This window comes from Muscardinus avellanarius, assembly GCF_963383645.1.
Source record: "Muscardinus avellanarius genome assembly, chromosome: 14".
NCBI classification, from domain to species: domain Eukaryota; kingdom Metazoa; phylum Chordata; class Mammalia; order Rodentia; family Gliridae; genus Muscardinus; species Muscardinus avellanarius.
Window position 1 is genome coordinate 20,249,699 of NC_137800.1, and position 23,111 is coordinate 20,272,809.

Here is a 23,111-nt window from a genome sequence, read left to right on the forward strand (position 1 = left end):
TAATTAAATCACTCTGAAGATGAATTCAACAGTAATTATATTTTTAATAAACCAGCTTAAAAATAATTTCTAAGATCTTTTAGAAACTTAAAATTTTATACTTAGGTTACATTAACTTAATTAGTGGGTATTCCCTAATTGATATCTAACCCAGTATCTAGATGATTTCTACAAAAGATAAAATACTAAAGCATGCTTTTAAATTTATATACTTTTTGCCTCTTGTTTTTATGACTTAGAGTAGTTTATATACTTGAGTCTGTTAATAAACATGCTCACTCTTTTCACACTAGAAAGATATACTATAAAGAAGCATATGGCTATAAAAACTATAAAATGTATGTTCATAAATTCTGTTAATCTACTGTAAAATGCTGATGCATAACACTTTATAATTATCCACCTCATAGTTTCCTCTATAAAATAAAAAACTACTATAATTAAAAACTCTGTATGTGTATATGACTCTTCTAGAAAAATTAGCTTTATAGAAAAGATATGCAAAATATTATTTTGTTAAAATACAACTTCATCCTAAAATAAAACATCTAATTTTTCCAAAATGTATGAGATAAAGAAACCTAAAGAAATTTTGAAAATTATGAGATTTACAAAAAACATTATTTGTCTTGGCCAATGATTCCAATGATTGTTAGTATTTAAATGGTTTATAAGTATAATCTTTAAAAAATAGTATCAATTACTATCCTGATGCAAAACTAAAATTTGATTGCTCTCTCTCTCTCTCTCTCTCTGTTGAAATGACAATTGTTTTTTCTTATATTTTTGGTCTGCTATTAATACAAGATTGCCAAGTGGATTTTTCTTTGTCTTCTGTACAATATGCTTAAAAGGCAAACATTTTATATCAGAATATTTTCCTGTCTTTCATGATTTCACTGTCTTTAATGATTAAAAATAAAAATGTGCAAATTTTGCTGTTATATTAAGAATATAATATCCAAAACTGTACTCTGGGGTTTATAAGAAAGATATTGGAGTCCAAATCGGGAATGAGAAAAATATGATAAAGTCAAATGTAAGAGAGCTCATGCTACTCTCAAACAGGGTGACCTCTGTGTTAGAAGGCAGTAAGGGGATGCAATATAACAAGATAAAATTATAAGCAATGTATCAATAAACAAAACAGAAATAAATGTATGTGTCCTCTAAAATAGAATATCTAGCACAAAAAGCGAACAATTATAAAAATGCTAGAAGGACCTGATTGAATATAATTAAAATGGAAAGCAAAACTCTCCCTTTCTCAGAATGAAACAGGTAAGAAGACACAACTTATGATATATTCTTTTATATTTATTGTGTTGAAGGTTGTTCTCTAAATTTCTGGCTAAAATTCTCTACTAATAAAGGAAATACAAATTAAATTTAAGATGAAATATAATATCATCCTGGCAAGAATGGAAAAAGTAAAAGGAATGGTAATATTTTTTGCTTGTGGGGATGGAGGTAAAAGTTAATTTTGGACCTGACTGTCAGAAATATGAACTGTCTTAAGCCTTTTACAAAACAGACTAGCAACACCTATTATCATTTGTAGTTTAAAATGCATGCACATTTTGACTTCCGGGGCTTGGAATCTTTCTCATGAAAATAAGAGCACACAGATTGATTACAGCATTAATTTTCATGGGGAAAATAATGGCTGCTGTACACAATCATTCCTAGGGCACTGAATGATCAGTTTAATTATAATATAGCCACACAGTGCAGTACACTGATAACTTCTCTGCTCCACTCATTCTCCTCTTCCATCAATTTGTTTCAAATGCCTTTTTTCCCTGCAAAATACTAAGGGGATGCTGGGAAAGAATAGTAGTGTTCTGATTTTTGTTCAATACCTAAGGAAAGGATAAAACATTAAAAGATGTGTTTTGCTCTAAGCAAGTCCTGAGATATAAACGCTAATCTCAAAGACAATAGCGCGGATCAAGTGTAGAAATCTTACTGCTTCTCTCTGGCCTCAGCAGCGCTTTTGCTTTCTTGTTTTGACTCCCACTTTCATGAAGGGCCTTGAACCAGTCCCGCAATCTATTCGCCACTTCCCGGAATTCCAGGTCACTGCAGGCTGAGAACAAAGAAAAACAACACAGTCTTTAATCCTCACTTGCCAGGGTGCCAATCCTATTTCCCAAATTGTTTCAGTAACCACTGAAAGCTTAACAGTGACCAAAATTGTAACACAAAGACTCATTATAGGTCAGGTGTTTTTTTTTAATGATATAACTAAATATACTATATATATATGCTTCAAACATAACAAGGTAAAATATAAAAATAACATTTTATTAACTGTAGGAATAGTTTTAGTTCAGTTTGCTTCTACCCCTCATAGAAATGAAATACTTGGTTGAGGATTCTTCTTATTAACATACAAGTTGAGTCTTAATATTTTTGTAAGTGTGTATGATCCTGGGGATGTAACCCAGGGGCCTCTACCTCGGGGCTATACCCCCAACCTATTTTATATTATATTTTGATACAGGGTCTCACTAAGTTGCTGAGAGCCTCACTAAGTACCTGAAGCTGGCTTCAAACCTGTACGATCCTCCTGTCTCAGCCTCCCAAGCACTGGGATTACAAGCTTGCACTACCACGCCTAGTGGGTTATCTGAGAAAATGAAGGTTTATAAATTCAAAATGAAGGCCTCCACCATCTTGTTCTCCATTAAGATGTATGACTACAATGCGCCAATAACAAATTTAAAAAAAAAATGAAAGCCCATTCTGGTGGCCCACTCAGGTATTTCCCATACTTGGGAGGCTGAGACAGGAGGATAGCAAGTATGAGGACAGCCTTAGCAAACTAGTGAGACTCAGCAAACTAGCAAGATCCTGTCTCAAAGACATAAAATAAAATAGGCTGAGGGTATAGCTCAGAGATAGAATATCCCTGGCTTCAATCCATACTACCACCACCGCCCCAAACACACAAAATTAAAATGAATATTGTACATTTACTATTGGCCATTCCTATTGTAATATGTTAGGATTTAAAATGCCTTATTAGAATACTAAATATATATTGGAATGCACTAATTACTAACCATATGCTGTTTCGGTTTACTTAGTCTAATATATTTTCAAGCAGAAAAGACAGCATATTATTTGACATTAGTAAAAGCTCAAATATTTAAGAAAATAACATGGTTTTAATCATAAAAACTGAGTACTAGCAAATTTTGGCATCTGGAACTAAAGTTAGGTTTATCTTTTTAAAATAATAATTATTTACCAATAATTATATTAAGATATTTTATACAATAAGCTATATCAAAACATAATATATATGACTAATGCTAAAATATGATATATATATTCAAGATTTGCTATTAAAATATTTTGAAAATATTAGAAAAACCCTTGTTTGATTTGTTTAAGGGACATTGTTACTGCAGATCTATGTCCTGTTCCTGTTGCAAATATGCAGTTTCCTCAATATTTATTTTCGTTAGCATACTAATATATATCCTGTTCATTTTGTTAAACATAATTTATGAAATATTAGAGCATGTTGTATCATATTTAATAAATTACCTTCTAATATAATATGTAGATTATGTAACATAACATAGCATAATGAAATAGAATCGAATCTAAAACAATTAAGATAATTTTTAGCTCGTAAATAAAATTCTAGATTAAATAGTTATCGAATACCCAGTATATAGGAGGACCCAGATTAGCAAATTACTGACATTTCCCAATACTGAGGTAAACAACAACAAAATCTTACAAAATTCCTTGAAGAAAGGTTAACAGAAAATTTTATTTACCAATATTAAAGAATGAAAATGCTTTTAAGTTTTTCAATAACATAGTGTCCTGCATGATGACTCTCTTTAAATTACTTCATATTCTTTCTTTCTTTCTTTCTTTCTTTCTTTCTTTCTTTCTTTCTTTCTTTCTTTCCTTCCTTCCTTCCTTCCTTCCTTCCTTCCATCTCTCTCTCTCTTTTTGCTGTGTGTGTGTGTGTGTGTGTGTGTGTGTTGCACAGAAGATTGAACCCAGGGGCATTCTACCTCTGAGCTATATCCCCGGCCCTATTTCTTTTTTAAACAGGGCATTACTAAATTGTTGAAGCTGGCTGCTAACCTGTAATCTTCCCAACTCAGCCTTCCAAGTACTGAGATTAAAAATGTATGCCACCACACCTAGATGACCTTCATATTTTTTACCAAGAACCTATATACAGCTGGGCATAGTGGCACACACTTGTAATCCCCACATTCAGGAGGCTGAGACAGGAGGATCACAGTTTGTGGACAGCCTCAGCTATTTAGGGAGTCCCTTTGCAACTCAGTAAGACCCAGTTTCAAAATAATGAATAAAAATAGGGCTGGCGGTGGAGCTTAGAGGCAGAATACACCTGCGTTTCATCCCTAGTAACTGAAAAAAAAATACAAAAAACAACCTATATACAAAACAATCAGGTGGCACAGTAAGCTAATAGGAGAATATCACTCTTAATCACAGTACTGTGTACAATTAAAAGGAGAAATAAAAAAGAGTTAAAATTTGCCGGGTGTGGTGGCGCACACTTGTAATCCCCACACTTGGGAGGTGGAGACAGGAGGATCACGCAGGTTCGAAGCCAGCTGCGCTGGCTTTAGAGACCCTGTTTCCAAATAAAAATATATTAAAAAAATAGGTCTGGGAGTGTAGCCCAGAGGTAGAAGGGCTTCCAGGAACCACAGTACCACACAAAAAAAAAAAAAGTTAAAATGTAAAGATATTAAAACAAAATAAAAAAAAATTAATGTACAATTCCCAAAACACTAATCACCCATATAATCTTGTTCTGGACGATGTAATACAGCAGGGAAAAAAAATCAAGAAAGAGAATGACTGAAAGATATAAAATAAAAAGTGGAGGGGCTAGAGCCTGTCTAGGGAGATGATAAAAGGGAATCTAGGCTTTTTGCAGTGTGCTAAGTGGAGAGGCAGAAGCTAATAGGTCAGAAAATTCCTGACCTCGGACAAAGCAATGTTCAGAATGTATCTTTTCATCCAGATCAAACAATAAGCTGTAGTAAATTCAAAGTAAATGTCACTTTAGTTGATGACTCACAGTCTCTGATGCTGAATGATAAATTAATAAGTAGATGCTATTAATAGAATGCTTCCACTCAGCCTGTTATCTCCATATAAACCAATCTCTTGGCAGGGAATTTCTGTTTTCCATAAATAAGAATGTAGAAAAAAATGAAAGTCTACATATGGAAGAGAAAACACACACACACACACACACACACACACACATATGTTTATGGATATTATATATGTATATATGTATGTTTGTATGCTTATATATGCATCAGATATCTCTGCAAGGGTGATAGATGAAGCTGATAACACTTCTCCACTTGGGGAGCTTGGGGTAGAGGGAGAAGTGGAGTAAGGAGTCAAGTCTTAGTTTTTTCACTCATCCCTTTTTCCCTTGAATAAACATTACAAAAGAACTTTAAAACATATGTCCCTTCTCTTTCTGTGTAATATGCCCAAACTGGGGAGCATCGAGGATACCAGACTCCAGATAATGGAGGGGAAATCTCAGCAAGGTTAGAAGGGAAGGATAGGAGAGGGTGAAGGCTGAAGTTGATTCATGGAGGAGCTACATCTGAATATGTGTAAAAGCACGAATGTAGCATGGTCAACCTGGACACTCATTGTTGGGAAGGGGGAAGGGAAGGGGGGAGGGGACCAAGCACAATTTAAATGTATACCATTTATTTTCAATAAAAAATTAAATTAATAAAAGACATGAACCTACTAATAAAAAGAAATTTAACACTTCTGAAAATAGCTACAAATCATCTGATACTTATTTATATAAAAGAGAATAAATGCATTTGCTTATAAAAACTTAAAATAACACCAAAAGCAAGCACAAGAGACTGGCACATTGTCATTTCTGCAATAGCAATTGGGTAGTGGGTATGCAGGGGCACAGGATACTTTTTAGTATATGCACATTTATACTTTTAAAAGTTAAAACATAACATATGACCTAGCTTAAACAACATTTAACAAGTAAATTTAGGTTCTTTTTCCGTCTTATACTGCTTTAACAAATCATACCTAGCAAAGAGCAAAGTTCTATCCAATACCATGTATTTGCTGGAGAAAGAAACACAATGTTTGTTGAACAGATTGCCAAAAATTATTTTATTATGCTTTAAATTTTGAATTTAGTCACATAGGACTTATCATATGTATATGTTTAGTAGGATAATTGTGAAATTGAATGATTCTTGAAGTTAAGTAATTTCTAAGAGGAGTGACAGTATTTAGTATGTATGTGTAATGGAACAGTTATGAAATCACATGGACTTTTAAATGAATTTATAATTTAAGGTAATGGCATTTTAAATAATTTACCCAAACATGAGACTCGATATACTTGTGAAAAAAACCCATAACTTCAATTTCAATAGGTCATGCATGTATTGTAATGTAATATTTTAAAAAGTAAGAATCCTTTGGTAATACTTAAAATATCAGTGATAGTGGTGAGTGCAATTGTACTTTGATTAAGTACCTTACATATATCAACAAGCTTACTCCTTATAACATTAATATTAGAAAATTGGATGTGGAGAAATGAAGAATGTTCCTCACACCAGACAGGTGAGTGGCAAAACCAACTTCTAAACCAGGGGGTAGACTTCCAAATGAATTCCAGGTCTTAATCAGTATAGAAAATCATCCCAGAAGTCTCAAAGGAATTTAATAGGTAGCAAATGCCAATTGAGAAGAAAAAGGCAACACTGCTCCAGTTAAACTTGTGAGCTTCTTTTTCATTAAGTGATGATTACAAGGATTTGATCTGATCACTTATGCAGAGATGTGTGATGTTAGCAAAACCCATTTATAAAAGACAATATAGCCAGGCATAGTGGCGCACGCTTGTAATACCCGCGCTTGGGAGGCAGAGACAGGAGGATCACGCAGGTTCAAAGCCAGCTGCGCTGGCATAAGAGACCCAGTTTCAAAAATATAAATTAGGTCTGGGATTGTAGCCCGGAGGTAGAAGGGCTTCCAGGAACCCCAGTACCACCGAAAAAAATAAATAAAAGACAATATAGACTCTATATGGTATAATTGTATCTCCTTAAATTTAAGGGGATCATCAGTCTTCAAGTCCAATGTTTAGTACCAATTGAAATAGATCACAGAGATCATACTGAGCAATGAACGCCAGTGCCTGCTATCACATATTCCACAACCACTCACAAGGGCTCATTTAAAAAATCACTCAGTAAGATAGATTTCATTAGCCGGTCGTGGTGACCCACGCTTGTAATCCCAGCATTTAGGAGGCTAAGACCTGAGGATCGCACGTTTGCGGCCAGCCTCAGCAACTACTTAGTGAGGCCCTTTGCAATTCAGTGAGCCCCTGTTTCAAAATAAAGAATAAAAAATAGGCTGGGTGAGTAGCTTGGAGGTAGAATGCCCCTGGGTTCCATCTCCAGTAGTACCAAAAAAAAAAAAAAAAAAAAAGATAGAGTTCACTCTTTTATTAATTTATTTTTTAGAAAGACTACAATACTGTCATTGATGTTGTTGTTATTGTTATTATTATTTGCAAATCAAGAGTAAATCTGTCTTTAGCAGGTACACACACATATGGAGCTTATACAAAATTGAAGCAAAATATTTAAAAGGTAACACTTCACTGACTCTCAAACAGTTTGTTGCATATAAACCAGTCCAGTTCCTGCTAAAATCCATCAGATCTCCTCCATAGATTTTTGACAACCATCAATGATGTATCATTCTATCTTAGAAACAGTCAATTAATACACTTTCTTCTTATTTTCTAACAGGTCTACTACACAAATTTCTTTTTCTAGAAATAATATAATGCACTTATAGTGCATGAAATAATTCTTAATGAGGTTTCACATTTGATTTTAATATCAAGCCTGGAAGGTTATGGAAGGGATTATTATCTTTATTTTTAATAGCTACAGAAGCACAGAAGTTAAATGACTGCCCCAGATTTCCTAGCCAGTAGTGAATTATAATAGTGATTGGTACTCATTAGTCTAATTATATTTGTAGTGAGGAATGAATAGAAGAAATAACAAATTTTACTAACATTATATAGATGATTATAATTTGAAATTGCATAGATAAAAAACTGGGTTTCAATCCAAGGTTCTTTAGTTGTTCCAAATTATTAATTAGAATATATTGTCAAAGCAAACAACAAATGAAAAGAGAAGAATTGATGGAAATTTTAGAAGGTATATATTTAATTATTTATTTTACATATACATTTTTGGTGAGATAAAACATATAATAAAAGTGGTAGGGATGAAGACAAAATAGGTCTAGAATATAGAATAAAAATAAGGAAGAAAGATCAGAAGCACCATAAAAGAAAAGACCCATGGAGGATTGCCTAAGAATGCTAATATATGACAGAAAAGTTTGTTTATCTTTGTCTTTGTTATTGCTGATTTTGGTACTAAGGACTGAACAACCCAGGGGGCATTCTACCAGTGAACTACATTAAAAAAAATTTTTTTTGAAACAAGGTCTCACTAAGATGCCCAGCCACCTGAGTATCTGGAATAAGTCAGGCACAGTGTGGAAGTTTAGAGAACACATACATACACACGAGGTATCTCTTAAAATTTAGAATATAAAATCTAAAAAATACAATAATACTCTTTCTTTTCTTCTTTCTTTTAATTGGTGCATTGTAGTCACACATCTTAATGGAATACAAGATGGTTGAGACTTACATGCACACATTACTCATTTAGCCCTTCCCCAACTCCCACCCAATACAAAGTTTCTTACTGGGCCCTTGTCTTATGGAATCAAAAAATGAAATCTGTAGACAACAGGAAAGTGAAAGTTAGGGGCTTTATTAAAAAAAAAAAAAGAACACAATAAAGCAGAGAGGCCGCTCACTCCAGAGTCCTTGGCAACCCCAGAGTTGAGTGGGGCCTCTGGCACTGCTTGTGTGTAGCCTGGACCATACACCATCAATTACACATCACCTTTCTCCAAATTCGAATCCATCCATTAAAAACAGGCAGGTTTAAAATTCACAAGCAGGGGAGGGTGTCTCAAAAGGGGAGCTGGTACTGGTGCTGAGCATAGAGCTTATATATGTTTGAGACCTCCTTTTATAGACATTAACCAATGAAGAAAGCCACAGCCTTTCATCTTGTTTCTCTTGACTTAGTTAATCTGTCATTGATGGCCTTTAATTCCCCAAATTCATGAGACTGTTTTCTGCATATGTGTTCTTGGTCTATACTTAGCAATAGTCAGGAGTCTAAGGTTGGTCCACACAGAACTCTGGTTCCTGACCACTTGGCTCCATTCCTCCACATTTAATTGTTGGTTCTCAGGTCCAATGAACAACAGAAAATCACCTTCCTTCTTGGGGTGGTGTTCTGGGTTTCGTTTTTCTTAACCTTTATCTTCTGGGTGTCCCAGTCTCTCACTGCCTACCCAATACCTAACTCCTCAACAAGAATTTTCAGAACGATAACAAAAATCAGCAAACAATAATGAAAGATTACCTAGGAAAAGCAATCAGCGTGGTATCCCAGTAATTCTTAGCTATGATGTGCTTAAGAAAAAGCACATAAAACATGCCTTCAAGTTCCTAAGGGAAGCATTATCATCTAACATTCCACATCTAATCATTTATCAATGGCAGAATAAAGGAATTTTTAGATGTGCAAGAAATCAAAAATGTTTTCATTCTGTGTCCTGATGAGAATGAGCGCCAGCAAAGTGATAGAAAAAAATTAAGACAAATGAAGCATGAAATTCTGAATAGAGGGACCACTTAAGAAAAACTGAGAAGTGAAGAATTCAAACTAGCCTTGTAAGGACAAAGAGAGCAAGGGAGTTGATAGGTAGATCAGGAGAGACAGTATGGCGGGTGGTGGGAGAACAGGATTTGGCAAAATAGTGTCAGATTACCAGATTGTCAAATTTTTAGTCTTAAAGGCAGCTAGAATATTCCATTAAGTGAGGCAGCCACAATATTCTATTAAGTGATCCAGAATAAAAAAAATCCATGAATACAGATGTAATTTTAGAGTAAATTATCACTTTTTTTGTTTTAGTTTTTGTTTTAGTTTTTGTGTTTTTTTTTTTTTTTTGGTGGTACTGGGGTTTCTGGAAGCCCTTCTACTTTCTGGGCTACACTCCCAGACCTATTTTATATTTTTATTTGGAAACAGGGTCTCTTAAGCCAGCGCGGCAGGTTTCGAACCTGCGCGATCCTCCTGTCTCCAAATGATCACTTTTTATGAACAATATTTTCATCATCATGAAATTGGGAAAGGTATTAATGTGCAATTTGACCCACCTGATGAAAAATTCAAATAAGAATCAATGATTGTAGACTATAATGTAAATGTTATCCGCTTTGTCAATAAATGGCCCAACTCGAGACACAACGGCAGAGAATTGGAGACAAGAAGATGGGGAGATAAAAGTGGTCATAAAATGACTTCATTTTCCAAAAGTGAGGGGCCCTGAGATGATGTCTGTGCAACTAGAAATGTGTGCCTAAGTTCTTTGTTCATTTCACTAATAAGTTTTTGCTTTTTTAATTACAGATGTATACACTGGAAATTAAGAACAGCCATACAACAATACTCAAAAGTGAGAGGGAAGTAAAATACATTCCTGTTGATCAAAGCAGAAAAATGTAAAGGTAATATTTGAAAGTGGTAGTCCTTTTAAAATGAGCTGGTTAACATGTGATCAAATGTAGCAATGCTCAAAAATGACTCTCTCCTGGCTCAGGAGAACATCAAATGAGGGGAGGTGGGGCAGGAAGTTGGTTGTTCTCTTTGTAATTTCTTCTAAATGATTTGACTTGTTCACTTTCACCTTGAAAATGAGAGTATCATCTACCCCCTCTTCTCATATTTTCTCAATGGAAAGCACTAGTTGATAAGTGGTGAATGTTATGAACAAGATCTAACAGAGCAAAAGTAACATTTATTGATCATATTTATTAAAGCAAACAATGGGGTATTAACTTCTATTATATCACACATTAGCTTAGCGAATTTATGTACTTTGTGCAAATCATAGGTATTTGGTGGCAACTTTAGTCATCTTAATTCAGAACAATTTCTCTTATGTTAAGCTAGTATATTTTCCTTGACAATAACCAGGTAATTATACCAGAGATGAAGCTATGCATAGAGTCACTACTCAGATTCTTAATATTAATTATCCAAGAGGATCAAATATGAGCATTAGAGAAATTTAAGGAACATTTCAGTATCTTCCAAAAGCCCAGGGCATGTTAGTTTAAGAGAACTTAAATTGGAGCATTCATTCAAACAATATTTTATGTATACAGTTTTGAAAATACTTTTTTAATTTCTTAAGTAAATTTTTTTTGCCAAAAATTGACTCATTTAATTTGAAGTTGGCAATGGTTTACCTGGCATCATTGAGTAAAGCAGGTATTCTTGCCAAATTAGAAACTTTATTCATTTCCTGAAACTTAATTTTTATATATGTAAATGTTAAACTATTAATTAAACTCTTAATGGTGATTGTTAGTTCTTTTTATTTTATATAGTTGATAAATATTTTATTGTTTATACAGATTCTGACATTTGAATAGATACTACTCTGCATATTATTTTATAAAAAGGATAGCTAAATGCTTGCTTCCCCTTAAAATTCCTATATTGAAACTCAATATCCAATGTTAGGTTATTAGGAGGATGGGATTTGGAAAGGTTAAGTCTAGGGTAGAGCTTCATGGCTGAGATTAGCACCATTGTACAGATAGCCCAGTGAGACCCTTTACCTCTCCCATGGTATTAGAATACAGCAAGACAGTTGCCATGTATGGACCAGGAGGAAGGCCTTTAGGCCTTTAGCAGGCTCCATATCTGCTGATGCCACCTTGAACTTGAGCTCTTCAATCTCCAGAATTGTGAGAAACACATTTCTGTTGTTTATAAACTACTCAGTCTTTGGTATTCTCTTATAGAAGCCCAAGTGAATTTAAGATCCACTATAACATACTTAGATAGAGAATATTCATTTATTCTGCTGATCTCTCCTTATTTTTTCAGGATGTCAGCTTTAAAAGGGACAAGGAGTGATAGGACCTGTCATCATACTTAATTCAGAGCACTGCTTTAATATAAAGGTAGCTGACTCCCAAGGGTTTGTCTTTGATTGATTAGCAATATCTATTTGGTGGTCATCTAGACACACAAGAAAAATTTTAAAAAAGGTAAACTAATTTATTAAAAAGAATACTAATAACTGGTGATATGAGTTACTAATTAAGGTGGTGTTATATAATAAGGAAACTCAGATGTAAATAGTGTTCGTGGAAGAGAGGTTGTGTTAAGAAGGTTCAGATCAATGGGAGAGTTTTCATTGTAATTGTGCTTTATCTTCGAGAAAATGTCTTTTCCTTCCAACTGACTCCTTGTAAACTGACATTTTTCATGCAGTTTTAGAAAGCATTTCTTTGATTATTCATTCTTACTAAATAATACAAAATAATTACTTTATCTAATAAATGAAGAAGTATGTAATAATTTATGAAAACTCCATAAAAATTAGTTCACAAAATACCGTTCATTTGGTTCTTTTCTGAGTTTTCTAGAAACAACTTTCCCTAAGCCTCTGATTTTCTATGATCTATGAGGTGAAGAAATGAAACATGACCATCCTTCACCATTCTTGATGACCAAAAATACATGCCATCACCCCTTCCTCATCACTTTATAGTCTGGTGGTCTCCTTTATGGGATTACTTAGGTTTGTGAGGGTGGTACAATTAAAATTTTGCAGAATACGATTCTAAAGGCAAAAGGTTTAAGTTTGCCATGATGTGATTATTCTTGAAAGATCAAAGCCATTATACAATGAAAGGTCCAAGGAAGGCACATACAATTCAGCACAGCACTGGTTTAATCAAAGAAACAGTTTTAACTAATTTGATTGGCTGCAACAAAATACCATGTCTCTACAACTATTTATATAGTCCAACTACATAGGACCACAATGTCCCAGAGACTTGACAAATCTAGGTAAGAGTAAATGCTCTGAACAGTACAACGCTTATTTCAAGTTGAAGAGAAAAGAGAGGAGTTTATTACTTGTTAAAATCTGCTCAATTGCCTGGCGTGGTGGCACTCGCTTGTAATCCACGCGCTTGGGAGGCAAAGACCGGAGGATCGCGCAGGTTCGAAGCCAGCCGCGCGTGCTGGCTTAGGAGACCCTGTTTCCAAATTAAAAAAAAAAAAAAAAAAAAAAGGTCTGGAAGTGTAGCCCGGAGGTAGAAGGGTTTCCAGGAACCTCAGTACCACACACACACAAAAAAAAAAAAAAAAAAAAAAAATCTGCTCAATTATCTTTAAGAATAATCATAGAATAATCATACATTCCTGAATTTTCCCTATTTTATATTAAACTCTGGCAGGCACAAAAAGGTGACAAATAAATATTTATAAATGAATGACATGGATTTTTATATTTTTAAATGGCTTTCTCACAAAGCTTTGAAAATTTGCTGCATCTGGTCTTACTCATTTTACTGTCAGACAAACCTGACTTTAAATATGAACAGAAGGAGATAAAACGAGCTTATCTTGAAGAACTATCAGCTTCTTATTTGGTGACTTTTAGCTTGTGATGTTTTTCAGAATATCTATCTCTTTTTTTCTCATAATTATACTATAATCCAAACGGCCATTTAAGAACCAATTTTCAGTTGCTTTTTCCAAAGCAGAATTTAAAAATGTACCCATCACTGTGTTGAGGTAGATAACAGATTCGCAAGAGCACATAAATTACCGAAATAAGAGAACAATTCCTGTCTGAAAAGAAAGTGATTCGGGACATTGTGCAGGTATATTAAAGAGAGCTTTTTTCCTGTAAAAATCAATAGCTAAAGATTTTACGAGAAAATTTAAAAGTAGAGGCTCAAGATGTTGGAAAAAGATTAAAAGGGCATGTTATACTATGAACACATCAGCACATCTTTGGTTTGACCAAAGAAACAGTTTTTGTTCATTTGGTCTGATATAACAAAATACCATAGATTGTGTGGTTTATCAACAACAGAAATCTATTTTGGACATGTCTAGAAGCCAGAAAGACAACTTCCAAGGCCCTGGTAGACTTGATGTCTGTCTGCTGAGGGCTCCTTCCCAGCAGGCTGTCTTTGCCCTGTGTGCTCACATGGAATAAAGGAGAAGCGAACTTAGGCCTCTTTCTTCAGAGCACTAGTCCTATTCACCAGAGTTCCACCCTATGATCACAACACCTCAAGGATTAATATTTCAACATATGAATTGGCTGGGCAGGGAATGGGTGAGTGCAGCACTCAGAGCATGGGGCTCTTCTAGAAGCTTTTCCTGAACATGAAGGAAACTGGAAATTCAAAGCAGAACATATATACAAATGCATGCATATCCTCTCACTCACATATGTATATTCACACATATGTGTGTGCACACATTTACATGCAGGCAATTGCCTGATTACAACATAAAATGCAAATGTCCCATTCCAGAACCGTGATGAACAATTTTAAATGATTTGTTTTAAAGGCTCAGCATAAAAATTCTTCCAGACATAATAAAGGCATATGGAATTAGAGTAGATCTTTTCCTAATACAGTAGAGATGTGTCTGGTACACAAAACTGCAAAATCAACTAAGTTGCTCTCTTACTCATCTATGACAAACAAAACATACTCACCAACCCACATAGGTGCACACACATGCATGCATACACACACACACACACACACACACACACACACACACACACACCTTTGAGAATAATTCCTTACCATGGATTATTTCAGTCTAAGTGTGCTGTATATTAAACTCACACTAACATTTTTAAGTGATAATTTATGAATGTGAAAGTCTGAGTTTCAACATTGCTATAAATCACACAGTTTTATTAAAACACAAGCTATAATTTCTATAGCCATTAAATAAGATTGATGTTCACAGGTATATTTGAAATTTTTTAATTCATAAATAATTTTGTTTTTGAGGACCAGCCTACCTATAGAGGTGCTCTATACTAAAGGTGCTTTGTTCCAATATTAGAGAGCACATGTAGAACAGATGAGTCTCCAGGCAGACATTTGGGCTGTAGTAGTACGTGATTCATTATTTGCTGATGGTGGTGTTTGGGGTTATAAAAAGGTTTTCTAAAAAGCAAGAGCAACTACAGACAAGACCAAGTGACAAAGTGCCATTCTAGGAAGGAAAATGTCTTAAAAATGACAAATTTGTTGGAATATTTAATGCCCAGCAAAACACAGATAAATCCATTTTGGTCCTGAAGACAGGAATATAATGAATATTAGGTTGTTCCAACACTTTTAAAACTAAAACATTTGAATCAGTGTATTTGAGCTTCAAACATCCACTGGCTATGCATCATGGCACTAAAGCTTACACTTACCTATGATATTTAATAATTGTATAATCAAATACTGTTAAAATTTCATGCCTAGAGTTATTACTAATTTGTATTTCTAGAAAGTATATTGAGATCCATTTACCTACTATATCAGAATGCACAGAGGATTGTTTCTATCCTTTCATTAAATGCAGATCAACTATGGAACTGATCAGAGGCATAATCCTACACTAACATTAATAGCTACTCCCACATTCTGTAGGAAACCACAGAATTATAATCAATAAAGTTGAAAGGCAATAATTTTCACTAGCAACTTTTGTGTCTTAAAGGGGCTCCAAGATTGCTCTAATTAGTCAAGGCATGGATTTGGCATTGCATCATGAGTTTGTGGATTTGGAAACCCCACTGTCCATGAGCCACTGGTAATTCTTAGTAGATGTCTTAATTTTCTAAAAGATCTATAACAAAGTACTAAAGTCTAGGTGCTAAAAGAACAGTATATTATTTTCTTATATTTTTAGAAGACAGAAGTCCAAGGTCAAGGTGTCTACAGGTTTGTTTTCCTCTGGGGCCTTTCTCCTTGCCTTGCAGGTGTAAACCATCTTGCTGTGCCCTCCTATAATGTTTGCTTGGCCTGTGTTATGATTCAGACTTGGAATGTCTCTCAAAGACTCATGTGTTGAAGGCATGGTCCAAGGTACACTGATGTACAGAGGTGGGGCTTTTAGGAAATTATTGTATCATTGGGGCATTGTCCTTACCAATGAATGGATACATTGATAGATTCATAATTAAGGGAAAAAAAATGGATAGGTGGCAGATACCACAGGAGGTAGGACCTCATTGAGGGGAGTAGGTTCTTGGGGACATACCACTGAAGGATATTTTTCTCTCCCGTCCATCCTTCTCTATTTCCTGGCCATCCTAAGCTGAGTAGTTTTGCTCTTTGGTGTGCCACATCATTCCATGATGCTCGGCCTCACCCTTGACCAAAAGCAAGGGAGCCTGCCACACTTAACTGAAGCTTCTGGAATTATGAATGGAAAGAAGTCTTTCCTTCCTTAAGTTTATTTCCCTCAGGTATTTTTTCATGGTGATGAAAAGTTAAAGCACAGTCTGTATTGTCCTAATATCTTTTGAAGAAACCTGTCAGATTAGATTAGGGCCTGCTCAGTGACCACACGTTACTCTAGTTACCTCTTCCAAGGCTCTTTATCACCTGGGCATGGGGTGCATTCCTGTAATCCCAGTTCTTGGGTAACTGAGACAGGAAGATTGCAGGTTCAAAGCCAGCCTCAACAACTAAGAGAGGCTCCCAGCAACTTAGAAAGATCCTGTTTCCAAATAAAAACTAAATAAAATAGGGCTGGGGGTGCAGCTCAGAGGCAGACTGTCCTTGGGTTCAATCACCAGCAACACACACATGTGTGCACACACGCGTGCACACACACACACACACACACACACACACACACACACCTCACAAAAAACAAACAACAACAACAACAACAAAATAAAACAAAGGCCATATGTACAAATCTAGCCACATTCTAACATACATTTCTTTTTCCCCCCAAATTCAATTGATGATATTGAACTGAAAAACAATGTTCTAGCTAATCTTTTCCCCACATAAGAAAAAAGCAGTGATTGAACTATCAGCTCGTCCACAGCTTTTCCCAAGATGATCCTCAGGGATCCTCTCCTGTAGTATGCTACATTTTCTCTCATGAAGGAAGATTTCAAAATATAGTAAGTTTTTAAAACATAGAGTCAAATGTTTGTTAAACAAATTTCTTTTCTATATAATTTAGCAGATGCTTATATTCTTTAAACCCATATGTATCTTTAAGAGTGATATAATATCCATATAATTTAGATGCTAATATTACCTATTTTTTTCTATCACAGAATAATATTTATTTCTGGGTAATAATGTTCTATGTTTATGTGTACCTTTTATAAAATGATGCTTCACAAAAGAGAAATTAAATTATGCCTATTATAAATGTCTACTCTGCCTTGCTCTAAATGCACTGATACCGATAAGACTTAAAATGATTAGTTATATGGATAGATGGATATAGGTAGGTGCACAAATCAATGGAAATTTTTATTCTTTTAATTTCTTTACTAGCTTTGAGATTCTCCCTTTGTAGGTGCTACAAATTTGGGGTATCTAAAAGCCATACTTCTTATACACTTTTTAAAATTATTTATCGGTGCATTGTAGTCGTACATCTTAGAGGAATACAAGATGTACAAGGCATACATGCACAAGTCACTCGTAGTAATTATATATCATAGTGAGAGCCAAAGCGATGTAGAGACACAAGCTCACATCACTTCCTGTTTTTCTCTCCACATCTCATCCTGCTTCCCCCTCCTCACTTCATATATATATATATATATGTGAGATTGATGTGATACTTTCATATATGGACATAACATTATTTGAACTGTTACTTTTCTTAATCTGTTTTTTTCCCTTTCACCTCCCTCCTCTAATCCCATCCCATTACCTACTGGCATCTTTCCTCATTTATCTGAAGTCTCTTTTGTCTCCTATTTTCTTTCTAGCTTCTATCTACGTATTTTATAAGAATGGCATTGCATCCTAAAATGTTTTCTTTCCTAGGGCTAGTAATTTTGTGGTCACGTATATCTACACAGAGTAAAAATAATAGTCTGCTCTGATTTGATAAATGAGGCAAAGTAATGAAGCTCTATTCAGATTATTATTTGATCTGATAGACTGGCAGATTAATCTTTAATGGAAAAAGACAGACAGTAAAGGTTGTAGAAGGTTAGACAGTAATCAAAAAATGCATATTTAATCAGATGAATTCCATTCAGGAACCTGCCAAGAACTGCGTTTACTCTTGCGCAATATTAATAGAAGGCATGCCTGCTATTACAATCAATTTTGGTAGCCATTAAGAAAATCACTGTGGGGTAAAAATGAAGTCGTAAGATCAAAGGTTGATACTTTGGCAATCATTTGAAATAATAAAACTGACTGTTTTTGCAAGAACATACAAAAATCTGAAACATGGGGATGAATTTCCAAGTACATGAAGCACTATCAGCGTATGTTTCAGAAGATCCTTTGAATGAATACAACTTAGGTAGTTTGAGCAATTTATTTCCTCATATAGTAAAAGGTATAATCTAATACTGAATTAGAATATAATTACTGTTTGTGGTAAAACACAATAGAAGGTTAATAAGTATATTCCCCTACCCTAGATTCAAAGATAACTAAGAATTGTAGAAAAGCAGTGTTATTTGAAATAATGTTGAGAAATAATTCTTATATTCTTAACAAATAGGTATATTTTTCTTAAATATTATTTTATTGCTAATAAAATATTATGTACGTAGAAATATATAAACACTTGTTTTTTTTTTTTTTTTTTTTTTGCGGGTATGGGGATAGAACCCAGAGGCATTTGACCTCCAAGCTACACTTCCAGCCTTATTTTTTTTCTTTATTTTAAAACAGGGTCTCACTGAGTTGCGGAGGGCCTCACTAAATAGTGAAGGCTGTCCACGAACCTCAATCCTCCTGTCTCAGCCTCACAAATGCTGGGATTACAAGCATGCACCACCATGCCAGGCTTATAAACACTTTTTAGTTTGAATCCACATGGTAGAAAATGTCTTTATACTTAGTGTATAAAAGAAACCCATATGGCTCAAGTCTTTATCCTTACTTTAAAATAAATTAATTTTTTTGATTATAAACAATACATAAAGTTATATATTTTAATGTACTTATTTTACAGTTTATCACAAGTAAGTAATTTTGTTTCAGCAAGATTGTCTCTATAGAGATTGGTTATTTCCTAGGCAATTTACCTAAAATTAAGAGGTGTTGATACCAGATGGGGGATGATTCTGTTTTTTATGCTATTGAGCAATGTAAAACAATGATAAATTCAAAAAGCTATTTTCATAAAAATATTGTTTTAGAAACTTTAAACACAATTGGTCTTATAATATGTATAATTTATGTGATTATATTATATATAACATATAATAATATTTTAAAGAAATAATTATTTCAATTATTGGAGATTTTGACTATTATTTGATTTGTTATAAGGCATACACCATTGTGGAACAGATTATATACTGCTGATTTCTACTATAAAAAAATAAATTCTTTTTAAACAATTCCAAAAAATATAAGAAGAAATTTTCCAAACTTATTCTATAACTCAGCATTAATCTGATATCAAACCAGAAAGAACACAGAAAAAAGGAAAGCTTTAGGTAAACAAATACTATTGAACACTAATATAAAAATACTAATTAAGTTATTAGTGAACTAATTCTAAAACATTAAGAATTACTTGCTATGATCAAGTGGAATTGATCTCAAAGATGTAAGAATAATTAAATATATGTAAATCAATAAACATAATACATCAGCTCAACAGAATGAAGAAAAAAACCAAAATAAAAATATTAAAATATACAGAAAAGTTATTAGATACAATTAATCATCACTTCATAATAAATACACTGAAAATTTTGAAATAGTACAATATAAAAGAACACAATTGAGACCAATATAACAAGTCAACAGCTAACATTGTATGGAATGGGAAAAAGCTGAAAGCTTTTTCTCTAAGATCAAAAATAATAAAAAGATGCCTACTCTCACCAGTTTTATTGAACACTTGACTGAAAACCCTAGCTAGAGCTATCAGGCAGAAGAAAGAAATAAAGGACATGCAAATTGGAGAACAGACTGTCCTTGTTTGCAGAATATACCACCAAAAATAGTATCAGACTTAATAAACTAAAACAACAAATTTTGAGATTATAGATTTAACATATGAAAGGTAATAGCTGTTTTATTATATAATAGATAATTATCTGAATTAGAAATAAAGTAAACATGCTACACAGCGAGGCCGGGTCTGGAGCAAGTGAGGCCAGGCCTGGAGCCTGCTGTGGGGCAAGGCTGGGCCTGGAGCCTGTCACAAGGCAGGCCTGGGATCAGGGCCTGCTCCACAGTGAAGGGCCAATGGGTCCCTGCAGCCATGTGGCCAGGAAGCACTAGAAGCTGCCACTGCCTTATCTCCCCTCTTAGCAGATTTCCTGATCCAAGTGACCTCTATTAAAAAAAAAAAAAAATGGTTGTGAGTGGATCATCTTGTCAAAGTTATTCACCTTCTGGCTCTCAGGATTTCAGTAAGTGGGAATAAGTGTGGAAATCTAAAAAAGGACTTCCAGTAAGAAAGAAACTGTAATTGATCGGATGTGGAGAAATAGAAGCTCTAATACATTGTTGGTGGGATTGCAAGTTGGAGCAACCACTTTGGAAAACAGTATGGAAGACATAAGAAGAAGGAAAAGGAACTTACCATATGATCCAGCAATACTACCTCTGGATATCTCCCAAAAAGAATGAAAACCAAAATACCAAACTAATTCATGAGAAGCCATGTTCATAGCTGCACAGTTCACCATTTCCAAACTGTGGAACCAGCCAAGATGTCCTTCAACGGATGAGTGGATTTCAAAATTATGAGATGTGTATACAATGGAATTTTGCCCAGCCATAAGGGAGAACAAAATTATGGCATTTACAGTGAAATGTCACAAAAATAAGAAATCAGAAGCTTTTCCTAATGTGCCAAAACTAGGGAGAAATGGGTAACAGGAGGAACTCTAGATGAAGAAGGAATCCTATAGAGGAACAATTAAGGTGACCTATCTGAGGGGATGGAAGGGAGAAAAGGAAAACTCTTTAAAGCACATGATGTACTTAAATATATCAAAGTCAATCAGGCAGCCAAGTATGGATAGGAGGGAGGTGGAGGAAAGGGGTTAGGGATTGGGTTAAGGGCTGATTGGGTGATGTGTCCACGTATATCTTCACATGTTTTTTTTTGAAAAACAAACATCTTTATTATATATATATATATATATATATATATATATATATATATATTTCCCAGCAAAAAAAAAGGAAATAAAGTAAGCAATACCATTTATAAGAGCTACATAAAGAAAAAAAAATACTAGGAATATATTCAGTCAAAGAGGTAAAATATTTCTACAATAAAAAGTATAAGACATTGATAGAAAAAAATTAAAGCTTGGAGTGGTGGTGCACACCTGAAATCCCAAGCACTTGAGAGATTAAGGCAAAAGGATTGCAGGTTTGAAGTGAGTGTTAGCAATTGAGTGAGTCTTGTATCAATGTAGTGAGACCCAGTTTCCAAATAAAAAATAAAACAGGGCTAGGGGTGTAACTAAGTGGTAGAATGCCTCTGGGTTCAATGGTTCAATTTGCAGCACCACAATAAATAAACAAATAAATAAGTAAATAGTAAATATATTGAAAAGAAAAAAATTGGAGATATGTACCATGTTCATGGATTGAAAGAATTGATGTTACTGTAATATGTATATTACTACAGTGAGATTCAATGCAATCTCTATGAAAATACTGATCATATTCTTCACACAAAGAGAAGAAAAAAATCTAAAGTTTTTGGAATCATATGAAACCTGAATAACCAAAATCATCTTGAGCAAAATGAAAAATGCAGAGGCCTAATGCAATGATCTGACTTTAAAATAAACATTAAAGCTGTAGTAATCAAATATGATATTAGTTTAACAAAAACACATAAACTAATAGAACAAAATAGTCTAAAAGTAAATCCACATCTAAAGTCAACTAATATTTGCAAAAGCTATTAATAGTACACATTGGAAAAAGGACAGTATTTTCAAAGAGCGGTGCTGGAAAAATAATATATCAATATGAAGAGAATGAAACTAGAGAACTCAATGAAACTCAAAGTGGATTAAAGACTTAAATGTGATACCTGAAACTAATAGAAAAAAAACAATAGGAAAAAAATCACATCAAGATATTAGAATTGGCAAAAGTTTTTTGGAAAATAATTTGAAAGCATAGTAACAAAAGCAAAAGTAGACAGAAGGGATTCCATCAAACCAAAATGATTCTGTTAAGCACAGTGAACAATCAACAAAGCAAAGAGCCATTTTACCTAGTGTGAGACAATATTTGTAGAATATGCATTTTATAAAAAGTCAATATCCAGAATATACAAAAAATCAAGAATAACAGAACAACAGCACAGTTATTTAAAAATGGACAGTAAACCTAAAGAGACTTTCTAAAAAAAATGACAAATGCAAACATGTATATAAAAAAGTGCTCAAGGTTGTGGGAAGAAAAAGAACCAGTGCACACTGTTGGTGGGAATGTAAAAGATGGAGCTGGTGTAAGCAGGCACAGAAAGGCAAGTACTGTATGATTTCGCTCATATGTGGAACCTAAAATATCTGGTTTTATAAAAGTTGATAAAAGATTGGTGTTTATCAAAGGCTAGGGAAAGTGGGAGGTGGGAGGATGGGGAGAGACTGAATAACTGGTATCAAATTGTGGTCACATCAGAGTAAAAAATTCTGCTGTGCTTTTGCACAGTAGGCTGATCACAGACAATAATAACATAATATATAATTTAAAAGATAGAAAAAAGGATTTTGGAAGTTTTTACAATAAAATGTGACAGAAATTGGAGGAGACAGATAGATGTAACCTGATACAAGCATTATAAAACCAAAATACCACATGGTACTCATATATATGTACAACTTCATGTTTTATGCATCAG

At 34.1% G+C, this 23,111-nt stretch overlaps 1 protein-coding gene across 4 annotated transcripts in view; it reads right to left on the minus strand.

Moving 5' to 3' along the window:
- SPOCK3 (SPARC (osteonectin), cwcv and kazal like domains proteoglycan 3) overlaps positions 1 to 23,111 on the minus strand; it is a gene marked incomplete at both ends in the record, with an annotated part of 365,032 nt that overhangs the window by 19,962 nt on the left and 321,959 nt on the right. For 3 of the 4 annotated variants that reach the window (XM_080709752.1, XM_080709749.1, XM_080709751.1), the window contains one exon: positions 1,970 to 2,089. The exons of the other annotated variant lie outside the window; for it this stretch is intronic. In XM_080709752.1, coding sequence (XP_080565878.1) covers positions 1,970 to 2,089 — 120 coding nt within the window. The remainder of the gene's footprint in view (positions 1 to 1,969; positions 2,090 to 23,111) is intronic. 4 annotated transcript variants of the gene reach the window in all.